Source organism: Epinephelus lanceolatus, chromosome 3, assembly GCF_041903045.1.
Source record: "Epinephelus lanceolatus isolate andai-2023 chromosome 3, ASM4190304v1, whole genome shotgun sequence".
NCBI classification, from domain to species: domain Eukaryota; kingdom Metazoa; phylum Chordata; class Actinopteri; order Perciformes; family Serranidae; genus Epinephelus; species Epinephelus lanceolatus.
Window position 1 is genome coordinate 9,335,082 of NC_135736.1, and position 22,116 is coordinate 9,357,197.

General features: G+C 40.9%; 2 protein-coding genes across 4 annotated transcripts in view; both read right to left on the reverse strand.

Moving 5' to 3' along the window:
* Positions 1 to 12,339, reverse strand: part of ank2a (ankyrin 2a, neuronal) — a 123,149-nt gene extending 110,810 nt beyond the window's left edge. For all 3 annotated transcript variants that reach the window (XM_078164630.1, XM_078164625.1, XM_078164624.1), the window contains exon 1: positions 11,870 to 12,339. In XM_078164630.1, the coding sequence (XP_078020756.1) occupies positions 11,870 to 12,001 (132 nt within the window). In that variant the 5' untranslated portion in view covers positions 12,002 to 12,339. The remainder of the gene's footprint in view (positions 1 to 11,869) is intronic.
* A 2,952-nt stretch (positions 12,340 to 15,291) lies between these two features.
* hpf1 (histone PARylation factor 1) lies at positions 15,292 to 21,372 on the reverse strand. Its single transcript, XM_033623365.2, has 8 exons — positions 21,297 to 21,372; positions 19,074 to 19,257; positions 18,034 to 18,220; positions 17,747 to 17,845; positions 17,306 to 17,459; positions 16,397 to 16,484; positions 16,126 to 16,298; positions 15,292 to 15,615 (listed from the first exon to the last, which is right to left on the reverse strand). The coding sequence occupies exons 1-8, from the start codon at positions 21,333 to 21,335 to the stop codon at positions 15,481 to 15,483; spliced, it is 1,059 nt and encodes a 352-aa protein (XP_033479256.2). The 5' UTR covers positions 21,336 to 21,372; the 3' UTR covers positions 15,292 to 15,480.
* Between the last annotated feature and the right edge of the window lie 744 nt (positions 21,373 to 22,116).

Sequence of the window (22,116 nt, forward strand, 5' to 3'; positions counted from 1 at the left end):
GTACTTCTATCGTTGTGAGGACCCTCAACCCTATCCTTAACCATCACAACTAATCCCTAGTCCTTCCCATAACCTAAACTTAATTGTAACCTGAACCTTAAAACCAAGGCGCAACCCTCAAACAAAACAGTAAGGACTAGCCAAAAAAATGTCCTCACTCTGTTGGTTAAAAACTTGTTTTGGTCCTTACGATGTAGCAAATACACACACATGTACACACACACTCATACTTCTATTTTTCTGAGGATCCTCAATGTTGGGCTGTCTGTTAGCGTCTGTTGACCTAGTTGGTGCAGTGTGTCCCGTACTGTTGCCCCTCGTCAACCTCCCGCCGACTTTTTTTTTGGCTGATTCAGCATGCCGAACTGGCATCAGCAGTGGTGGAGCAAAACAAACAGCTAAAGTCCAAAGGGAGTAAAGCAAACGTTTTATAAGCTAAGATTATTTTTCTTTATTGATTGAGCTCTTTAGCAGAAACGTTTCGTGATGTGTTATTGTTCATTGGCACACAGTAAGAATGCTTTGTTCTTTCAACATTGGATTATGTTGTGAATGTGCTAACTGGCTAACTTGCATCTGCACCTGCACTTTAGATCGCACTTAAGTGTATATTTTGTATATATTGTTCTATTCTTCATACATTTTATTTTATCTTGTTTTTTACATGCCTTCTTTTGCACCGAAGTGGACAGTATCCCAATTTCGTTGTGCTGTGATATCCAAGTATGACTTTACAATGACAATAAAGATTTATCTTATCCTATCTTAAGACCATCTTCCGGCTTCCCCTTTTAAATGACGAACACAGACTGCCACTATCTGCTGGTCTGCCAAAGTCGGCTTTGTTGCCACTAGCTCCTTGACATCAATTTGGTCTGTCTGGGCCTTTACCCTAACCTTAACCATCATAACTACATGCTACATGTCCAACACCAACCCTTACCCAAACCCTAACCTAAACCTAACTGTAACCTGAACCTTAAAACCAAGTCTTCAACCTCAAGCAGGCCTTTGAAGAAGTGAAGACCGGCCAAAATGTCCTCACTTTCCAAAAATGTCCTTACGCTGTTGGTTAAAAACGTGCTTCAGTCCTCACTATGTAGCACACACACACATACACAAACACACACACACGTATGCTCATCCTTTCCCTTTGGGATATTGATTCTAAACTGCAGCTGAACCCTGCATCACTTGACTGTAACATGAGAAAACATACACAACTACCTGCCTGATTCCAAAAACTGTATCTCAAATTCTAACAAATGCAGTTTCCTGTTCAAAAGGTTCTTCATGTACAAGGTGAGTGTGTGCTAAAATGCCAGTTAAAAAACAACTGATTTTGCACTGTATAATGTTGATGGTGTCACTGTATAGGCAGGCTAGTGTAAATATTCGTAATGTCTAAATTGATAGTTTATACACCATATCTGCCTTGCTTGTGAAGAGTGAACAAAATACAGAGCAGAGACAGTAATGGATCAGTTCACAGATATGATTTAAATGTCAAGTCATTTTGCAGCCTCTTTTACTGCTTAAGAAAGGTCAGAGCCATAAAGTATACAACATACATCTCTCTCTCTGTCTCTGTCTCTCTCACAAAACCAAATCACACAGAGTCAAATCTGATTGCTAGTGGACGAAGCAGACAGCTAAGAATCCAGATCGGACCACACCCAAATATGGTGCGTAATGACACCAAGACATCAGTGATGGTGGTGTGTGTGTGGGGTGGGGGGTGAGCTGGAATGAGAAGAGAGGGAATAGAGAGACGCACTGTAGATGGGACATATAACCTTGATACAGTCACATGATATGCCCAGAGAGTAAGACGACTGGAGGGAGAGAAAGTCAAGACGACCACACCCTGCTGTAACTGAAGTAGTACCATGTCTACACACCAGCCAACACACAAATAGAAACATCTGATTCGTGACTTTGCTGATTTACCAGGAACATGACTTGCTCTAATCATCCTTCAGTGTCGATACAATATTAACGACCCTCCCACTTCTACAGGCAACAGCCGTACAGGCAGACAGCACCACATTAACTGATTGCTTGCAGCTCTTAGTTTTTGCTATATTACACCACAGTCTTCAACGTCCTTCTGTCAAAGCAAACTGTGAGGAAAAATTCTAGAAGAATCCAAAAAAGCAGAGTAAGAATTCATAAATTTATTATTTATTATTTACTTCCTGCATCTGACGCCAGGTTTATGAGGTGAAATATCTAAAAGCTGAGTCAGTAAAATCCATGACCAATATCCACTGCCCTTCTGTCTGTGATACAGGAGGGTTGCTGTGATTCCCGCTGCCTTGGAAGTGGCCGTCATGCTAATTTACAGCATTCTCTTTTCCTTCCTCTTTGAAGCACTGCCCAAGTCCCTTGAGGACACATGACGTCAGTTTGCCATTTCTGTTAATGAGATGAGAGAAAGACCTAGAAGCCACTGGAAAACAAATATTTCCATCAAACTGGCATCCCACTGCAGATGCTATTAATGCTCAGTAATATCAACTAAGGCTGGGCAGTATATCAATTTTATATTGATACCGTAATATAAAACTAGATACTGTCTTAGATTTTTGGATATTGTAATATCATAAATGTTGTATTTTCCTGGTTTTAAAGGCTGCATTACAGTAAAGTGATGAAACCTTCTGAACTCACCAGACTGTTCTAGCTGTTCTGTTATCTGCCTTTACCCACTAGGTCATTATATCCCCATTACTGATGATTATGTATTAAAAGTCTCATTGTGTAAATATTTTGTGAAACCACCAATAGTAAACCTTACAATATGTTAAGGTATTTAGTCAATTAATACCATGGTATTTGACTTTCTCCATATTACCCAACCCTAATATCAATACCATGGTAACAGGGAGTTATGGACCTCATATTGTAGGAAGTGTGTGAAGAAGCCTGCAAGTTACTGGTTCGGAGGAGCAGTTTTTCAGGCCACAGGATCTGGCAGATGTGCAGGCTATGAGTTCAGAACAGTGGGCTACAACACAAAGTACTCAGATACCCACTGAGCTGGAATTGTAAGAACAAATAAAATTATGTAGGAGTTACAGATTTCTTGCCAAAAACTCCAAATTGACTTATTTTTTAAGCACATTGTGTCTGAAAATGAAACAAAACTGAACTGAGCAAAGAATCAGATACTGTGAACAAAAGCAAACTGTCCATATGTGTAGAACGTATCTGCTTCATCTCCAGACCACATCACAGAGAGCCACTCAAATACTGCGCGCATTTGTAGTACCAGAGAAAAACAGTTTTTGTTTAACCACGCTGTCCCTGACCCACTCTTTGTGTGTTAGCATTGCTAAAAATGTTGGGAGAATGTATTTCCAACTGACGGCTGATCTCATCCAGCGTCAGATGACAAAGGGTATTGAGGCAGAAACGGATTTCACCTCCAAGTTGAATGTATGATGAACAATGAAGCGTGTGACCTAAAATTTGCAGTGGCACACAGTCATACCGGGAATGCTGAGTGATGCTGTCAGACGCAGAGAGAGAGAAATAATCGGGCAGACAATTAGTCAGACAGACAGACACAGTATAACACTGTATGTGCGTGTGAGAGAGAAAATAATCCAGACTAAAAGTAACACTGAAAATATTTCATTAGGAGTCACAATTTTTAGTTTTGGGCTAAAACAAAACATGATAACACAATAAAAGTAACAGAAACTCCAGATCTAGATTATTGTTTGGGCATAAAGAAGGCATGAAAGTGGTCTGAACTAACCTCACTCTTCTAATTCTCCAACTGCAAGAGTTAAAAATTGCATCACAGCATCTTCCTCAGCATGTGGCAAAAGCAGTCTCCCGCTTGCAGGCATGTATGTGTGTTTGGGTCTGTTTGTCTCTGTCTACGTGCAGCGCTGTGAGCCCTGCTATTCTCAACAACACAGCGAAAAGCTTTGATGTGTTTTCCTGTGAGAAAACCGTCACTTACCCAACTCAAACATGGTAAGAGGCAGGGGAGAGAGAGGGAGAAGGAGAGGAGAAATGTTAGGAAGGAGCTGACGAGAGCTATAGAGAAAGAGAGAGCGGATTTACGTTGAAGGTGGTTGAGCTGAGCTTCTGAGAAGTCCATTGATCACCAACCGCGCCCTGCTCTCTCTCGCTCTTTCTGACGGGAAACAGAGTTATAAGGCCATAATGAATAATTAACATCTAAATGCCTCCTACTCCCCCCAATCCAAAAACACCTGCCCTTTGTAGAGCATGACTGGCAAAGGATACAAAATCCTACATCATCCTTCCTTTCTTAGGACGCATTTCAATTATCTGTCCCTTTTTGACTTTGTCTGTGTTCTTTCGATGAACAAGCTTTCACCGAGATGACGAACTATGACTCATCAAGTGATGCTATCTCTGCCCTTCAAACATCCATCAGGGTAAAATGGGGCAGTAGGGGAGATGGTGTCAGATATAACTAGGCCACCCTAACTAGTTATGAGGTACCAAGACAGCCAAGACGGGCAGTCCAGTATACAGTGTCAGGAGCTGTTTGCACCCAAATATAGACATACTGATGGTCCATATAGATTTTGGATCTGTGACAGGAATACCAATGCTTTCTCACCACCCTATCACTGTTACACGGTATGGAAACTCATACTTGTTGCATGTATATTGCATCAGAGGTGGCCGACAAAGTGGCTCCTTGGTATTTGAGGGCCTGATGCCAAATATGGTCACTCTCTGAGGTGACTTTACCCAAGTGGGATATGAGTATTTCTGTGTCAATTCTTCAGGTCAGCTTTGTACACTACAGTAGACACGGTTCAGAAAAACTGAAATAAGATTGGAGCTGCAATGATCTGATAACACTTCCTCCGGCATGGTGATTCGGTTGGTAGGTAGAATGAAAAAAGTTCCTACATGAAACTGCTCACAATAAGGTCTGTAGATTATTTTGAGTAACCAGATCATGATTTCTGGAAAGAGACATTGCTGTTGAGTTTTTCAAATGTGTTTTTTGGCGCTTTGAACACCACATGCCAGGCGTCATCTAGTTCCATCAGATTTGAGAGATGGCAGACATCTATATGGCCAATATCTCCAACACTCTGCAACTAACACCAAAACAATCTAGACTGATAAACAGCACTACAGAACAGGTAGGAGGAAAAATATATATTTTCGTTTTGGGGGTTACTGTCCTTTTAATATTTGCTGTTTCTTTCTGTTTTATATCACTATAAAGCCAATATATTTGAGTTCTGAACTGTTGATGGAACAAAATAAGACACTTAACAAACAATTTACAGACAAATCGAATAACTGCTTACTTGCGAAAAAAAAACTGCAAATTAATCAATACTGAAAATAATCATTAGTTGCGGCCCTTAAGAAAATAACAATAATGCTTTAATGATTATGCAATTATTCCGTCAATATTTGAAAAAAAAACAAACAGTTTGAATAATCAACTAATTATTTAAGTTATACCATTACACCAAACTTGCTTGTAAGTTGTATATCTTTGGCTTTTGGAGAGCTGGTTAGACAAAACATGGCAACACTTAACGTTCCATTGAAAGATGACATAATATCAAAAACAAAGAGTGCATACCAACAAATGTAACTGAATGGGTTTTGTTTTGTCAGAACTGCACTCTGGGACATTGTGGCATGACGCCATCTATTGACAATCAAGTGTTTCTGATGATGTTTCTAGTAGAGAGTGGGCCAGTGTACTGGACGGACATATTTTGCTAAATCATGCCTAACTACAATAAACAATAAAGCAGTACCAAGCAGGTATTTCACAGGAAACAATGATTAATTCTTAATGGCATTTGGTAACCATCAGTAGGAGGTACTGGAGGGGTTGACGTGCGGTCATTCACAGGTCTCTGTGTAAGCACTTATAACCAGACAAGTGCTCTAACAGCTCTGGTAAATACAGCTATGTAATGCTCTATGTATGTGGGTGTGTTTGGGTGATTGTACATGTACATACACCCTGTATAACGGCACCCACAGAGACCCCAATTGGTCAAACCATTGGACATCATGCATTGGAAGACAGCTATGACTATCAGTGTGTATGGGTGTGTGTGTGTGTGTGTGTGTGCGTGGCTGTAGTTGTTCAGAGGTAATGTAATGAAGACCATGGCTCCATTAGGACTCCCTTCCTGCAGAATCCCATCACACCACTCCCAGTGGAGAAACAGAGATGGATGGATAGGCAGGCGGACACAGAGAGGCAGAGGAGACACAGAAAGAGAGATGCAGAAAAGAGAGAGAGAAGAAAATGTCAAAGGCTGCGGTGAAATCTGACCTCCCTGGCACATCAGGATCTTGGTGTAGGGACCAGTGGTGGGGAGGAGTGTGGGGCAGACAAGGTGAAGAGAGAGGGAGGGAGGGAGGTATTTTGGAGGGAAATGAGAGATGAACAAGAATAACAGCCAACTAGGGTAAAGAGTCAAAGCCCCATTTTAAGGCAGTGAGAGGAAGTGAGGCTCTCGAGGAGGAAAGATGGATGGTGAGCTGAAAAGCAAGTGGGGAAGGAATGCAGGAAGAGCTGTAAAATGAAGGGGAAGAGGGGATAATTCAGTAAGTTCACTTGAAAAGAAATCTTCCCATAAAGCTTGAAAAAGGTCAAACTGTCATGTCCTAACACAAGTCATGTCTAGATATAACACCAGAACATATAAAACACTGACATTTGTGTTTGGAGATTTTAAAAATGATTTTTATTCTTATGTTCTGCAGGATTCATACTTATATCTGACAGCTTACATCTAAAAGTAGCCAGCATGTCTCTCTCTACTGAAGCCTGGAGGTTCAAAGATTTCAATTACTGACATCAGACTGCAGTGGACATAAAATCCAGTCCTGAATTGATCTCTGCAAACTGAGCTCTATAAGTATCCACTATTCCACCACAGGAAAGTGGACCGGCACAGGCAGAGTGTTGACAAATTATGACGCAGTCTGTGTATTGTTCAAATAGAGGAGAAAGCAGACTGCGGGGAGGCAATCACTCAGCACCAGCCTGGAGCAGAACGTAAATACCCAGTGACACAGGCTCAGTGAGCACAGAGACGCGGACACACAGCCACTTGGCTCAGAAGAAGCTATTTTTCTCCAGGACAATCACACAAGGGCAGTATTTTTAGATCTGCAAGTAAGAGCCTCACATCACACTGTGTCCCTCTGTCAGTTTCTCTTTTTGCCTCTCATGTGTAGATCTGTTATTGCTGAGTTTTATACTCCATTTGAAGTTTCCGTTGCCAACAATTCATGTTTTCTGACTCTACCACAGAGCCTTTACCAGCATATAGAATCAGTTCCCCCCAAAATCTTAACCTTACTTAACCTCTATAGGAAAACTCAACAACAATATCTCTTCCTAGAAAGTGTCCTGTTTTGTAATTTAAAAACACTGGTGTTGACAATTTTTATTGTAAAGGTATTTTCTGTCAAAGGTCAGAGAAAGTAGAAAATAGCAAGGTCTGCGGATTACCCTTAGAAACCAGGTTATTGTTTCTGGAGAGACATTTCTGCTGACATTTTCTATTGTATCCAACAAATAGAATCCAAACAATCTAAGGGCCTGGATGCAGCTACACACTCAGAAGAAGGTCGATATAATGGAACGTTTGGAATACAACAGCTACCATTACCCAACTCTATGGCTCTTTAAAGCTCTCTTAGCTCATTACTGAGGTTTTAACCTCCAGCACGCAAATTTACTTCACTGGTTTCATCAACCCTAATTTGAACAGCAGCATGACATGTTTTCAGCAATAAAGCACTAATAAAACCACTGTATGCTACGTCCCCAGCACCAAACTGCACAGAGACAAATTAGCAGCTATAGCTGGCAAAGAAAGTCAAACATTACAAGAAAACAATACAGATATTTTTCCACAGGAGCTGGAGGAGACCCAAACTAGAGCTAAAAGGAAAATAAATATTAGACCCATATTTGTCAGAAAGTTAGAAACAGACTCCAAATGAATGCTACTGTTGCTCTACTGTGTTTGTAAAAAGTCAAATGTCTGCTAACATGTTAGCCAAAAAAAAAACTTAATATGCCAATATTAGGGATGTCCCGATCCGATATTTGGATCGGTATTGGCCACCGATACTAGCAAAAAAACGGGCATCAGCATCGGATCGGACTGCATGGAAAAATGCTGATCTAAGAACTCTGATCCAGTTTTTCACGGAATCCGCTCCAGGTTTTCCGGCCAGCCCAGCGCTCCGCGAGTCAAGCAGTCCATTTCAGTGATCCGCCGCTCCAGCTCTTACTATCAATCCACCAGGCCAGCATGCAGACGGCAGACACACACACGGAGGATAGGAAGAATAGCGGTCAACTTAGTTAACTAACTATTTGTTTTCTGCTCTGTTTTTTTGATTTTTTTTACTGTTTAAGTAAAGAGCACTGATGGCATTGTTTTGGGCACAATTAGTGAAATTGGAGCCATGGATGGACTACAAAAACACTACTAAAATAACTGAAAAGGAAAGGCTGCATTGTTTGTTAAATGCCAACAATGTTTTGTGGTGTTAATCTTTTTTTTTATTTATTAGGGGAGCAAAGCACAAGTGTGTGGAGTCTTCCTGCTATTTTAATTCCATTGTTAGACATTTTAAAGATTTCTTGTGTTGATCTATTTTCTATTTATTAAGGGCCAAAGCAGCCAAAGCAAACCAGCTATATTTTTTATTTAATGTTAATGTTCAAGTTTAAAGTTTGTTTATTTAACCCTGTTAACAATAAACAGGTCAGTTTCTCATACCAACTGTTGTGGATCATTCTAACTAACCCGATTAAGTAGTTGTTCTTGTTAGAGTAATATCGCTTGATCAAACCTTTTCTAACATGACTGACAACAAAATAAGTGAATATGTATAATACGCGCTTGGATCGGATCGGTATCGGTATTGGTATCGGTATCGGCCAAAACTCAAGGCTGTAATATCGGTATCGGATCGGAAGTGAAAAAGCTGGATCGGGACATCCCTAGCCAATATGTCAGTGTTGTGGCAGCTTTGGAGTTCTTCTGCCCCTTAAGTCGCCAAAAAAGAGCCACAACAAAACTAAAATATGGTCTGCTCATACAGGTGTTTTCACTTATCTGGCCTGATTAGATCTCTTGTCAGGACTGTGAGGTCATGAACCAACTGTGCTTGATGGGCATTGTCCTCATTCATTGCGCCTATTAATGAGGAACAACTTAGGGCACAGTCACACGTAAGCAAAATTAACACCAGCAAATATTCGGCTATGGTTCACTTCCATTCAGTGCAAACAGAGGGGCAAATGAAACATTCGCTTCTGGCAGCAAAGCAAACTTATATCTTCACATTGTGGAGAGTTCAACTTTGGTGAACTTTGACTGGTGAAGTCACAGCCTCAACCAGTAGCAAGGAAGTATGTGTGAAAGAGGACATTAAATGTTGCTGTGTCTGACCAGCTCATATTTTGTATTGGCCACAAAAAATACAAACTGCCCCACATGAGAGATGCTGCCTGGCTGGCAGTCAGTCAGGGGCAGGCATGGATTGTAATAAAATGGAAAATGTACCAATAACATTATATTTCACTGCATTTCTTAGCAAGCTAGCTACGGTTAGTTAGCTTTCCACGTTCGTCACATCAGGCACTGCCCACATTCAGCACGAATATTACCTTGGCAGGCATTCACCACTCACCTGCAGTTGCTCATGCATGGCCACGCCCTATAAAACTTGCTTAGTCGTGCTTAAAGCCAAATAAAAGTTTGACTTCACAGGTATAAAATTATCCAGATCTTCTGGATTGTTGGGCCCACAGAACAAGCACACCAGAGACTTTCGCCAGTCAAGTGTCTGCTGCCGATCTGGTGACTAATTTCCAGTTTAGCCCTCCACTAACTTGAATGGGGATAAAATATTTATTTGTGCTGCTCTTCTAGACTTCAGAAAGGTTATCAGACCAAATGGATCAAATTCCGATAGCAAAACGGGTCATTTCACGGGAGTTGTGACGCTCATAATCAAACATATCTCACTGGCTTGAAATCCTGGCACTGTTCTTCAGCGACTGGTAACCTATGATGGTACATTGACATTAGTGACCTCACATGACTCCCAGCATATTCTCACCCAACTTCAAGCTTCTGGTGGGTGTAATGAGCCTTTAAATAATGGTATAATCAAAAGGCAGTTTTGGAAATCAGAGTGACAATTTTTGGTATTTTAGTACTTTTGCCTTCCAATCTCAAATTCTACCTAACAGAGGCAGCTGAAGTCAAAAGAACAAACCACAGACAGATCAACCAGTAAGACTCTCTGGTGCCGCGACAAGGACATGATCATTCATCACCACTGCCACTTGTGATCGATCAATAGGGCCTATTGGAGGCACTGCTGCTAGAGACTAAGCATGGATCTCTGCAGTGGTAAATGATTACTCCCCTGCACCATCCCGGCAGCTAGTGTGCTACCTTAACAAATTTGAACCCTGAACTTTCCAAAACATCTCTAAGCCTTTACTGTGGATCAAAAGGAAGACATTTATTCTCATGTGCCTTTCATGGGACATTGATGTATGTTTAGGTAGAGAATGAACCTCTTTAGTTTAATTGGTAAACAGAATGACTTCAAGCTGAAGTACAACTGTAATTGTGTTTACTTAATCGCGAACGCACCAACACCTGTTTGAGCAGAGTCGCTTTGGATTTCTCAATGCTAATAACACACTAACTCCTAATTGCATCCAAGTATGTGAGCATCAACGGCCCCACCCAGAAAGAAGACACTAAAGTGTGTGTCTATGCGCGTGTGTACTTGTGTGTGTATATGTGTCACTACAGTCCATTACTGAAATCACATTAGGCTGAGAGAGTGCACTGAGACAGGAAACAACCATCTACCATCTCCTGACTCACTTTCACTGAATACACAAACACACACATTACATGATCGGATCTAGATGGTAACGCTGAACATTGTTTTTCTTGTTTAAGCCGATGCATTTACGACATAAACAGACTCATAGATATGAATAAAATAGGTCTGACATGTGATGAAGTTGTTTTGTGGAGAGGAGAGTAGAGGAGAGGAGAGGAGAGGAGGATGCTGCATAGTAATACCAGAATTTCAGTCCACACAAGGTCAGAAATACTTACTGGCAAACCAACCAAGCCCATGAGTGGCTTGGGAGAGCTCATAGTGGGAACACACACACACTTTACCCATCAAGGCATTATTCCTAAAGAGAACCACAAACAAGCAGACTTTATACACAGTGTGTGTAAATATGTCAGCTTGTGCATCTCAGATAGAAGGCTAAAAACTACCAATGTTAGACACAGTACGCCCACTAAAATCCACAGCAGCCTAGTATCACAACCAGCCTACTTACAATATGTCATGTTTGGGTAGAAGGGTAAATGGACACAATTCAAGGACCAGTAAATATGCTCCATGTAAACAGTAAACCTCCAGTGGTGTACGTGAAGTTGTAAACGCTCCTCACTGCAGCCTGTACTAGTGACTAGTGAAGTCAGTGCAAGTCTGGTGGTGTTTATTTTGACGGCCGTAACAACTGGCTCTATTGGCCTATCTGGTATCACTACACTCCTCTGCCTCTAAGTCTGTTATCAAAACAGATGGCATTTTCTCCGCAGAGAAGCTTGCTCCTATTAGCAGCTAATTTAAACACAATCTATGCAACATCTGAGAGAATCTGTCAGATAACCAGCATCGATGTTGCAAAGCACGGCAACGCCTTTGACTGCTCTCCCTGAACGCACCCATCAGCAGCGGTTCGGGCTGCTCGTTACACGACTGACTGGGCCGGTCAATGCAGAAGAGCAGGCTGCGGACGGACACCCACCTGCCGTATACGGTTCTGGTGCAGCGGTGGTGGAGGTCCACCCTCAGGGGACGTGCTGTTCGAAGAGGCCATTTTCAAGTCACGGTCGGAGCCGCCGCCCCTGGAGAGGCTTCCTTCAGGGCTACCTGACATTCTGACTCGGGCTGCCTGCTGCTGCTGCTGCTGCTGGAGGCGACGCGGTCAGTCGGGGTCCTCTTTTTTTTGCCGGTGCAAGGTGGATCTCTGTGCGGGGCCTCAGAATCCACAAGGCTCGGCAGGGCCCGGGATCATTCTGCGGCGTCACACACAGTCTGTTATGAAACGTGACAAAATGTAAGACAGTGATTCTTCCAGACTGTCAACCCGAAAAGAGCGCTCCCTCCGTTCAGGGATGCTCCCCGTGTGTTGCTGTAGCCTGCGCGTGTGTGTATGTGTGTGGAGACGTGAACGCGCCTCAGATGCGCTTCCCCGAAACTCCGCAGGATCAATGCTGCCTTCAAGGACAGTCGGAAGCTTCGCAAACGCACCTTAATTAGAAAGATGAGTCGGAAACACTGTCATTTTCTGACACTCCAGTTGCAAAAATACGATCTGTAAGGGACGAGCGGAGCAGTATTAAATGGATGTAAACTACCGCGTTGGGTCTACAATCTACAATGACAAATTACAGTAATTACACTCTTTGTTTGTGTTTAATAGTAGGCTATTTGTTATTAACATACTACACCATTTAAAATAGTTATTACACTGCCATAACAGGTTTTACTAATATCTTATTACCACAGTGACAAACAGCTCTGCTCCGCTTGATCCCTACAATAAAAATCAGACCTATAATAATACATTTTGTGACTATCCCATGAATAACCAGTGGAACATGAACGCACCGCGAAGCAGCAGTGCGCTCCTGTTTTGCTTTTTGTGTCCCCCACCCCTCAGCGCTCCTGCAGCAGCACTAAGTTAGCAGTGAGCTCATGATGTCCCACGATTAAATGAAAACTGTAAGACTGCTTACACCAATAAAAAATCATCGAAGCCCAGGCACACTGGGGTGGGCTTACATAATGTGAGCTCCCTCTTTAGCAGTCTTACGCCCCCTCCTTGGCCTGTGTGTCCTCACTGTGCTACAAATTTAATGGGGGTTGACAGGGCAAAATCAATAAGGATGGAGACATTTGAAAACCAGGCAAGCCTTGGGTGGAGGAGGGCGTGGAGGAGAAGGAGGGGTTAGAAACCGTGTTAAACAGACCCAAAAACGTGCCAGTCTTCAGTCTTTAAAGTGGGGCTGGATAGAATCATATTGTGCCAAGTCAGATATTATTTTAATTACCTTCTTTAAATGTAAAAAAGGTAAAAGATGGAAATGTGGGAATAAGGAAATGTTTACTGTTCAATAACTTATTTTGCATTTATCTATGATTTTCAAAAAGCACATGTATGAAACATAACATGTATTGAAGAGACTGACTTTGCATAGGTGTTCCCCTGCCCTGCTTTAGACCCTGGAGGTAAATCTGAATTCATGACTACTGATTTCAACAGGAAGAAACTTTTAGCACTGTTCCTTTTTAAAGATTTAGTGCACAGAGTTAGATTTCCTATGGCCTTAAAGCACTTTCTTAGTTTCTGGGCCCTCTGCCACTGTAATGGTTTGATTTTGGACATGTACATGTAGGTTACTGCCTTAGGTCTTGTGTAAGATCACCCAATCTGTATCAGCAAGCATCCAAAACACATGAGTTAAGTTAATGAACATGGGACCAAATCATTGAGTATAGTACAGAGTGCTGAAGCCTTATTTGAATGTAGCTTTAGAAAGTAGCAACAGAAAGCAATCACTGTGGACATAAAGCCTATCACTCAGGGTTTAGTCATCTTTACACTAGTCCAGAGAAACTTTGTCAAAACAGATATACACATTTTAATGGTTAGTTCAGGAACATAGGTTGCAGAGACTTTATCACAGCACAGGGTTTTGTTGGTCACACCCTAAAACCCCAGCAGTGTGGCCAGAGAGGAGATGTTAAACTACGGTACCAGAGGCTTACAATTATTGCATTTAAAAAAGAAATATATCATAAGCAAGTCATAACTACAGAAAAAATAGGCATAAAAGTAAATGTGCAATTTTACAATACATGGAAATGACTGGAAGCATGTTCATATTCTGCATGAAATTACTTAGGGCCATAAGCTAAGCTACTAAAATAAATAAATAGGCTTAGTGGTGCATTCAAAACAACTGGACTAAACAACAGCATACCTTAGTGCACTGATACTCAATTTATCTGGTCAAACCTGGTCGCTATATGGTGCAGGGTGGCCTGGATTCTTTGTGTACTGGTTGTAAATAAGGTGCCAGAGTGCATAAAAAATCATTAAAAGAGATTGTTAAAAAAAAGTGCTAAGGCAGGATCCCCTGGACCCCCAACACAGATCTGGGCTGAGCCCCAAAAGACCTGTGCGGGTCTCCTGTGACTGGATTGTCTTCGTTTATTTATTCTATCTGATAAATATTATTAATGTTTGTTTATTAACCAGCTCCTGGCCTGCTATCATTTTGCAAAAGTGGCCGCTATAGTGCAAAGCAAGTTGAATGTGACTGCCTTAATGAGAAAGTTCAATCTTCAGACTGACAACTGTGCTCATGAGTCACATTCATCATAGGCCATGCTCATGAGGGTTATCTTAATGTTTCCTGTATGCAGCAACTCATTGCTAATTATGTTAATTGCAGTTTCCTTCAATTTCATACAGCAAGACCCTGTAGTAACAGTTCTTATTTAAGTACTATATAACAAGAAACCAGTTTAAAGTAATGACTGAATACATGACATCTCAAGAGTCACAGTCATTAACATGTGGGCGACTTGGTTGGTTGAGATTACTGAAGTAAGGGCAGGTGATCAGACATAACCTGAGTGACTTATTTTAAAGTTACATCCTTTGATGTTAGTTGTTGGATGAAATGTTACATGGTGGTTAAAGACAACCTACTTTCATTTAAAATAAAATGCTAAAAAAACAACCTAACTTCTCAGCTTTTACCCAGATCAGTGCAAATGATTGCTCACTGACTACTGAATTCATCTTAACTACAGGAGCTGATGACCTGAACCTTTATAGTAGAGATGTGTTTCACAAGCACGTGATGCTGCTTTATGTATAGTTGTATATGCAACACTGCCCTCTGTTTCTACTGCATGGTATTACACCCAAAACACAAGCCATGCTGTATAGGTTTACCTATCACGGCAGGGGCTGAAGCAAAAAATTCTGCCATGATAATCTAATAATTCATTCATTCATTCATTCATCTTCTAACCGATTCATCCTTTTGAGGGTCGCGGGGGGGCTGGAGCCTATCCCAGCTGAGATAATCTAATAATGACATGTAAAATTAAAAGCTACAGTATATACCTTGAACACAGCAATCAAACTGGTAAATATATAAAAATACTTTATTAGACATCTACCTTTTACAAACAAGATTATCATTGAACTGGTTCCAATCAATGACAGCAGCACCAAAACCACCAAGAAACATTAACAGTGACAAACAACAGAAGACAAGGACACATGGTGGGGAAAGCTTATAAGAGCTCGAGCTGGTATGTACTTCTGAGTCTTTTTTAATGTGCGGAGAGTTGGTCCAGGTCGTCATGGCTGCGGCTGGAGAGATGGGCCTCTACAATTTCCCCAAACAAGTTTCTTTTCAGGAGGTTGTAGGCCATGGGCAGAAGTTGCCTGATAACTTTGTGGAAATACTGCGGAGAGACCAACCAAGGAAACCAAAGATTAATAATTTGTTTCTTCCTACTACAGTCTAAATGGATTTGCAACATTCAGGCATTTAAATGGCCTAAAGCATTGCTTCCATAACCTTTGGGCTTTTAAATCAAAAAAATGAAAACAAATTTGTGTGGCAGAAATGTGTTTTTCTGTCTGTCGTATCCTATTAAATCCCACTTTGCTACACTCAGATTCATTCTGTGACTCACTGGAGGGGTGCCGACCCCTAAAAAAAGCTATTTGGCAGGCGTTTGTGTTGACTGTTTTAACTTCACTCCTGCAAACCCAAGTGCATCTAATGACACTGAGGACGCACTGTGCAGGACTGAAAATGCTACAAACAATCTGGGAAGGGATTCATTTACCAAAACAGGCATTGGCATACAGGAAAGGAACCATTTCTCTGTTTTCTGAATATCTGGTTTCATGCAGTACATTTAAGAGGATGGTCAGGAAGCAGAGAGACACTATTTCATGAGACTCACATGGGATCCGTAACAGAAGAGGTCCATTCCTAGCTCATAACCCATGCCATAGTCACACTCGTCGTTGGCAAACTGAACAAACGTGATCATCTCCTGGAGAGGTCCAAAGGCTTTGACGCGTTCTTCATCATTCCGGGCTTCAGCAATTGCCTTGAGGATCTTCTTGAGACCAGCTAGATATGGAGGAGGGACAAAATAAATATCAAGTAATCACCCATTGGTTACATACCTGGTCAAAGAGAATAACTATATATACAGTATTTAAGCTCACCGTCTGTTTCTGGTAGTTCTCTGTATCCTACATCATTCTTGTCTACAGGTACAACAATGCCGGCACTGTGGAACGTCTTGGTGACCACCTATGGTGTGAGAGGGTAAGGGATTACCTGCTAGTTTCAACTTGGAACACAACACTTTGGTCAAACATATTTTTTGTTTTGTATACATGACTGCAACAACTTTGTAATGATATACCCACATTTTTAACAGCATATCTCAAACAGTTTTTTTAATCCACTGTGAGTGTACATTAAAACCAATATAGGCCCTCTTTACACATGGTATTAACATGAGTCCTGGTCAGACCAACAGGTGGACAGCTCTAAGTACATGTGTGAATGCACTAAACGCATCCTCAATGCTTCTTGATATCCGATTGCTAGGACCACATTCGGAGGTAGTCTGGGCCACATACAGCTACATTCTTTCAGAAATGTGTATGCTATTGTGTCCTGGGGCACAGTGAAGGACCAACTACTCAGCTGACGTCATTGCTTATTTGAAGTCCTACCAGATAAGAAAACTATCTGTTAATGCAGTTACACAGACACAAAGCTGAAGGTCCATCTCCAGAGCTGCTCTCCTTCCAGCAAAGGGTCAGTTCAACATCTCTGTGGCTAGCATGAGCTATCACAGCAGCAGCTGTTAAAACGATCCCAACAAACTCACACTGACAACGAAATGGCTCGATTCTAATCCAGATGTGAACAGACTGACGTAGAGCTGTCCACTTGTGATTGGATCACCCAAGAAGCATGTCAATGGATATTATAATTTCTAGAGGTATAAAGTGGAGGGGCTTTTCACTTTTATAATGTAGTAAACATAACTGTACATTGGATTAAAACACTGCAGTAGTTTAAATTTACAAGGTATTAGACAGAATCACTTTGTAAGTTACCTTCTTGTCCCTCTGCTTCATGCCTTTGGTCTTCTGCTCTAAAGACAAGCCCAGAGTCTCTGCTCTGTCCCTCAGCTTTGTCTCCAAGGTCTCCAAAGCATTTCCCCCTTCTTTCTTGCTGCCCCTCTCTTTCCTCCTCTTCAACAGATACAGGCTGATGAAAGAGGGAACAAAGGGATCAACAGTGGGCACGATGAGATGCATGGAAGGAGAAAGACAGTGAAAAAACAAAAGTCTTATTCAGTAGCATGAAGACAAAGGCACACACACAAGGCAAATGCTCTCTATTTCTCTAATGACTCATACAGATCATATTCTGTGGTATACATTCAATATTTTTTACTCATTGTGCAATTTAAACTTTCTTAACCAGGCAGCTAAATCTGATCACTAGTATAGAAAATGTCTCTGTATGGTGAATATGTGGTGGTTAGTACTCACAGGACAGCAGCAAACACATTGTCCCCCATCTGTGTGATAGTGCAGCCTTTCTTGGCTTCATTTTCTCCAACAAACACAGGAAGGGAGTCCGGAGTGTCTCTGGTGGATTTGGGGAACAATAAAATTACATAAATCAGAACTAATAATTCTTATGCAGATAGTTACCGCTGCTTCTATAGCATCAGCCCCTCCCTAGCTAGATGCAAGCTGCAGATATTTTATTTCTTCACCTAGAGAGAAAAAAAGGTTCAAGCATTATTTCACAGACCAAGCTGTGTGTTCTCTACCTGTAGTAGCCAATATGATGCTGACTGTCTTCACTCCCCCGAAGGATGGTCTGAAACTCTGGTGGGTCGTATAAATACCTCCAGTGAAGGTGGAAGTTAGGCTGAGGGTTCTTGGAGTTTTTATGGGCTCCTGCCAGGATGTCAAAGGGACCAACCAGCTGCAAACCCAGAGTGTCTTTCAGCGCACCTGTATAGATTAGGATAAATAAAAATAATATACTGATACAGAGGTCGATTGACATACAGACATCAAAGTGCTTCAGTGCATTTGCTGCAAACTAGGCTTTAATGGAGAGTTTTGATGTTTACATTGATATAGCTTGAATTTATATATGCTATTATTTGTTCTAGGTTTTAGTGGAAAAAGAAAATAGAATGAACAAAACCGAAGAAAATGCAAAGAAATGTTCAAGAAACCAAATTATTCAAGTAGCGTCCCATTACCTTGGTATGGACTTGAACAACACAACTTATCCAGTTAAATATGTGAACAGGAAATAAGTCATATGGGAGAAAGACAGAGAATATCCAGCACATGCCTGAGACGTGGAAATTATTGTTGGATCAAAATAATCTCTGCAAATTAAAGGTTTCTGGTTTCTGTATGTCACATGTTAAGATTTCAATCTTTCATTAATACTCTTGGACTGTCTGACTATGGGTCACACAAAATCAACACTTTTCAGATGTCTCTTTGGGACGTGCAAATTGTAATGAGGGATTGCTGAAATGTTCTGACTCTTAATAGATTAAATGATTAAAGACTATTAGTAGCTGTCCTCTTATTTAGACTATTATGGAAAGGCAGCACTTATACCCAATGCTTATCCATGAAAAACTGGCAAATATAAAGGCATCATCGAACAAAGACACTTGTGTCAACAGGTATTGGGCTGGTTCTGTGTATGTTTTATAAGGAGTCTCATGGTTCATCCTGTTTTCTCAACGCCTACAGACAAAAAATTGATTAAATGTCAGATGCACCTTCTATCCTATCAGCATTCACATAACGAGATACACTGTTGGTGTGAAGAGCATACCACGGGGACTGTCAGGACAAAGCTCCTTGCAGAAGTCCCAGAAGTGGTACAGATCTTCTGGCATTTGAAGCTTGTACAGTTGTGCCACCTCTTCTCTTTGCTCTGAATCCACCTCTGACAGCGGCATGGCTATGGATTCATCAATACGGGCTTTCTTCAACTCCCCATTGCCTGTAGCTGACTCCTAAAGAAATGTATTGAAGAAAAAAACAACTGAGTTGCCAGTTTTATTTGGTATACTAGACTACAATGAATGTTTTTTAATACAACAGCCTAACAATAAACTGCATTGGGTTACTGTTATTGGGTATAGGTAGGTCTTTCTAAAAGTCTGTCCTCCAACCCATTTACATCAATGAGAATAGTTTAAACATCAGAAACACATTTTATTAGGAAGATAACAGGACTTAAGCCAACACAATTAGACAAGGATCACAGGGGACTCATATACCCTGTTGTTTTTTTAACCCCAATAATGTCCCATTGTACTAGTCACACTGCAATAAATGAATGTTGCCAATTAAATCAGATATAGACACATGGGAAGAACTGCCTCATTACATATATGGTGAGCTTAAAAACACTTGAATTTTACCCATATCGTTTTTCTCATTTCACTCCTTGCCAATTTCTGTACCTGGATCCATATTTAAAATGTCAGACAAGCTTAAAAGTGAATACATGTGACACAAAAAAAATATCCAATGATAAAATTTAGAAGGCTAATATGATCTCAAAACAGAGGAGGACTCAGTCTACATAACTAAAGCAACTATTATTGGACAGCTCACCTGAGGGGCTTGATGACTTTAAGATGCTGAGACAAGATAGACAGATTGAGCAAAATTCAATATCCAAAGGTCATCTCTCAACAGTACTATTCCTGAGTAAAGCTCAATGGAAACATTTAGGATTAAGAATAAATGAATATGACTAACACAGATTTCCCTCCAGCTGTACAGGATAATGATTTTAAAAGATGGGCAGACGCAGGACTGGTATTGATTAACAGATGCTAATGTGCTAAGATCAACCAAATAAACCCCTCATAGGTCTGATATATACCTATGAAGGATTTGTCATTCCTTACCTTTTATATTCCGTTTTAATTAGATAGACAGATGCAAAGATGCACCTTACTGATCCTAAATTGGGACATTTTAAAGTATGTGTGTGTATCTATGCATCTGAACTGCGATACTGAACTTCCATTTGTGTGTGTGTGTGTGTGTGTGTGTGTGAACATCTTACACAACAACAGTTTCTGTTGGGGTAGGAGCATTAACGATACCCTTACAGGGTTCACACCTGAATACATTTACTTTTCCCCTCCATTATTCTGATGATGATTTAGGACATGTTAGTGTTGATAACTGAGCATGTGACTGTTTTAATTAACAAATCTATACGTTTTGTAAAAACAAAAGAAGAAAATAAACACCTTTCAGTGTCGCACAATCAAAGTCAACAGCATCATAAACTAAAACTAATAAAATGACCATCAAGACGAATCGACTCATTCTTACGTTAGTTGTAACAAAAATTATCCCTCATAAAGACATTTCTTATTATAGGCTTCTTGTGATCGTATTGCTTAATGCATACGCCCACACTCGCACTTATAGTGGAGTTGTGTTCAAAGCTTTGCACCTAACGTCAATACCCGTCAGAGGAATGTTAAAGGGACCGAGAACGTCTTATTTTGAGATCCTCTTATACAAGGTGAGGATCGTAATCTGAGAGCTGCGCGAAAGCTTTGCTAATCAATGTTAGCACTGAGGACACTGATTTATGGCCTTTGTTAGATCAAACCTCGAATCAAATCAACACGCACGTTTTTTTCTACACCAGACTTGCCTACAAATGTTAGCCACCTAGCTAAATACTGCTAGTGTCCGTATCTCAGCGCTGCTGACTTGTGAAATACAACCAACGTCGAAACACTATATTATAACGTTAAATGGCTGTTTAACTTAGCTAATTGTGAACATCACCGAATATCGGCTCTGCGGTAACGTTACCAGGCAGCAGTTCTGCTGCCATGTTGTCGTCTGACCGCTGCTGCTCACACAGCGTGCCCAACAGTTCTGCCCATAGCGTTAGACTGAAGTTGCTTAGACGCCATTATAAACACACGCTGCACATCTTCTTGACTGGTAAAAACACCTTGCAAGCGGACGTTTCCTCATCCCAACAGAGAGGCTCAAAACAATTTAATATTACCTGAATGGATTTGGGTTTTCTTTTTGCGCGCCCTGTCATTTTCTTCCTCTTGTCTCTCCGTCGCCTTCTTCTTCTGCGGGTCTGAATCGGCAGCAACTGCGCCGCGTTAAAGTGCATCACTGCCCCCCAGAGGCTGAGCCTGCTCACTGCAGAATCCCTAATGTAACAGACGTTTTTACTGAGCTGACCTGTACACACTGATACTGAACGGGCACACCACACACAGCCCCCCCCCCATTCAAATAACCTAAATTACCTCAAAGGGACAAAAACAACTGTTAAGAGACACAAAACCACAAATAAAATGTATAAAGACTACAAAGAGATGCAAGATCACCACAGAGTCTGTGTATTCTTGCTCTCAAGTGGTAGAGGTGGTGGTTCCTTTCGCATATCTGTACCAAGGGGCCCATTGTCTCATAATCTGCTCATAATCATATTGTGTGTTTTCATCTTCATCCTGTAATATAGATCCATACATTTAAAACTAGATACATATATTAGCTGCATTTTCTCCCATTATCTAAGTAAAAAAAGGATGTTCCAAAAAAGGAAACAGCCATGATGACGTGTGCAAACAAATCAGTGTGAATTTGAGATAATGCTTTGGGGTTTTCCGACACAAAGACCATATTTATTTGTTATATATTTTTTTAAATTTAAATGATGTGTTAAAAATTAATCAACTAATTCATGTCAGCACAAGCATCAAAAGTAGTATGCCAAGAAATTCATATTAAAATCCATAAATGTATAAGGACTTTATAAACAACACTGTTCCTTTTGGGTGACAAAAACACCTTGCAGGATCACATGCTAT

Coding starts and splice junctions, on each gene's coding strand:
- hpf1 (XM_033623365.2), bottom strand. CDS start 21,335: ATGACAGGGCGCGCAAAAAGAAAACCCAAATCCATTCAG. Junction 16,485..17,305: donor TGAAGCAGAGGGACAAGAAG/GTAACTTACAAA, acceptor CTCACACCATAG/GTGGTCACCAAGACGTTCCA. Junction 16,299..16,396: donor AGAACTACCAGAAACAGACG/GTGAGCTTAAAT, acceptor CTCCATATCTAG/CTGGTCTCAAGAAGATCCTC.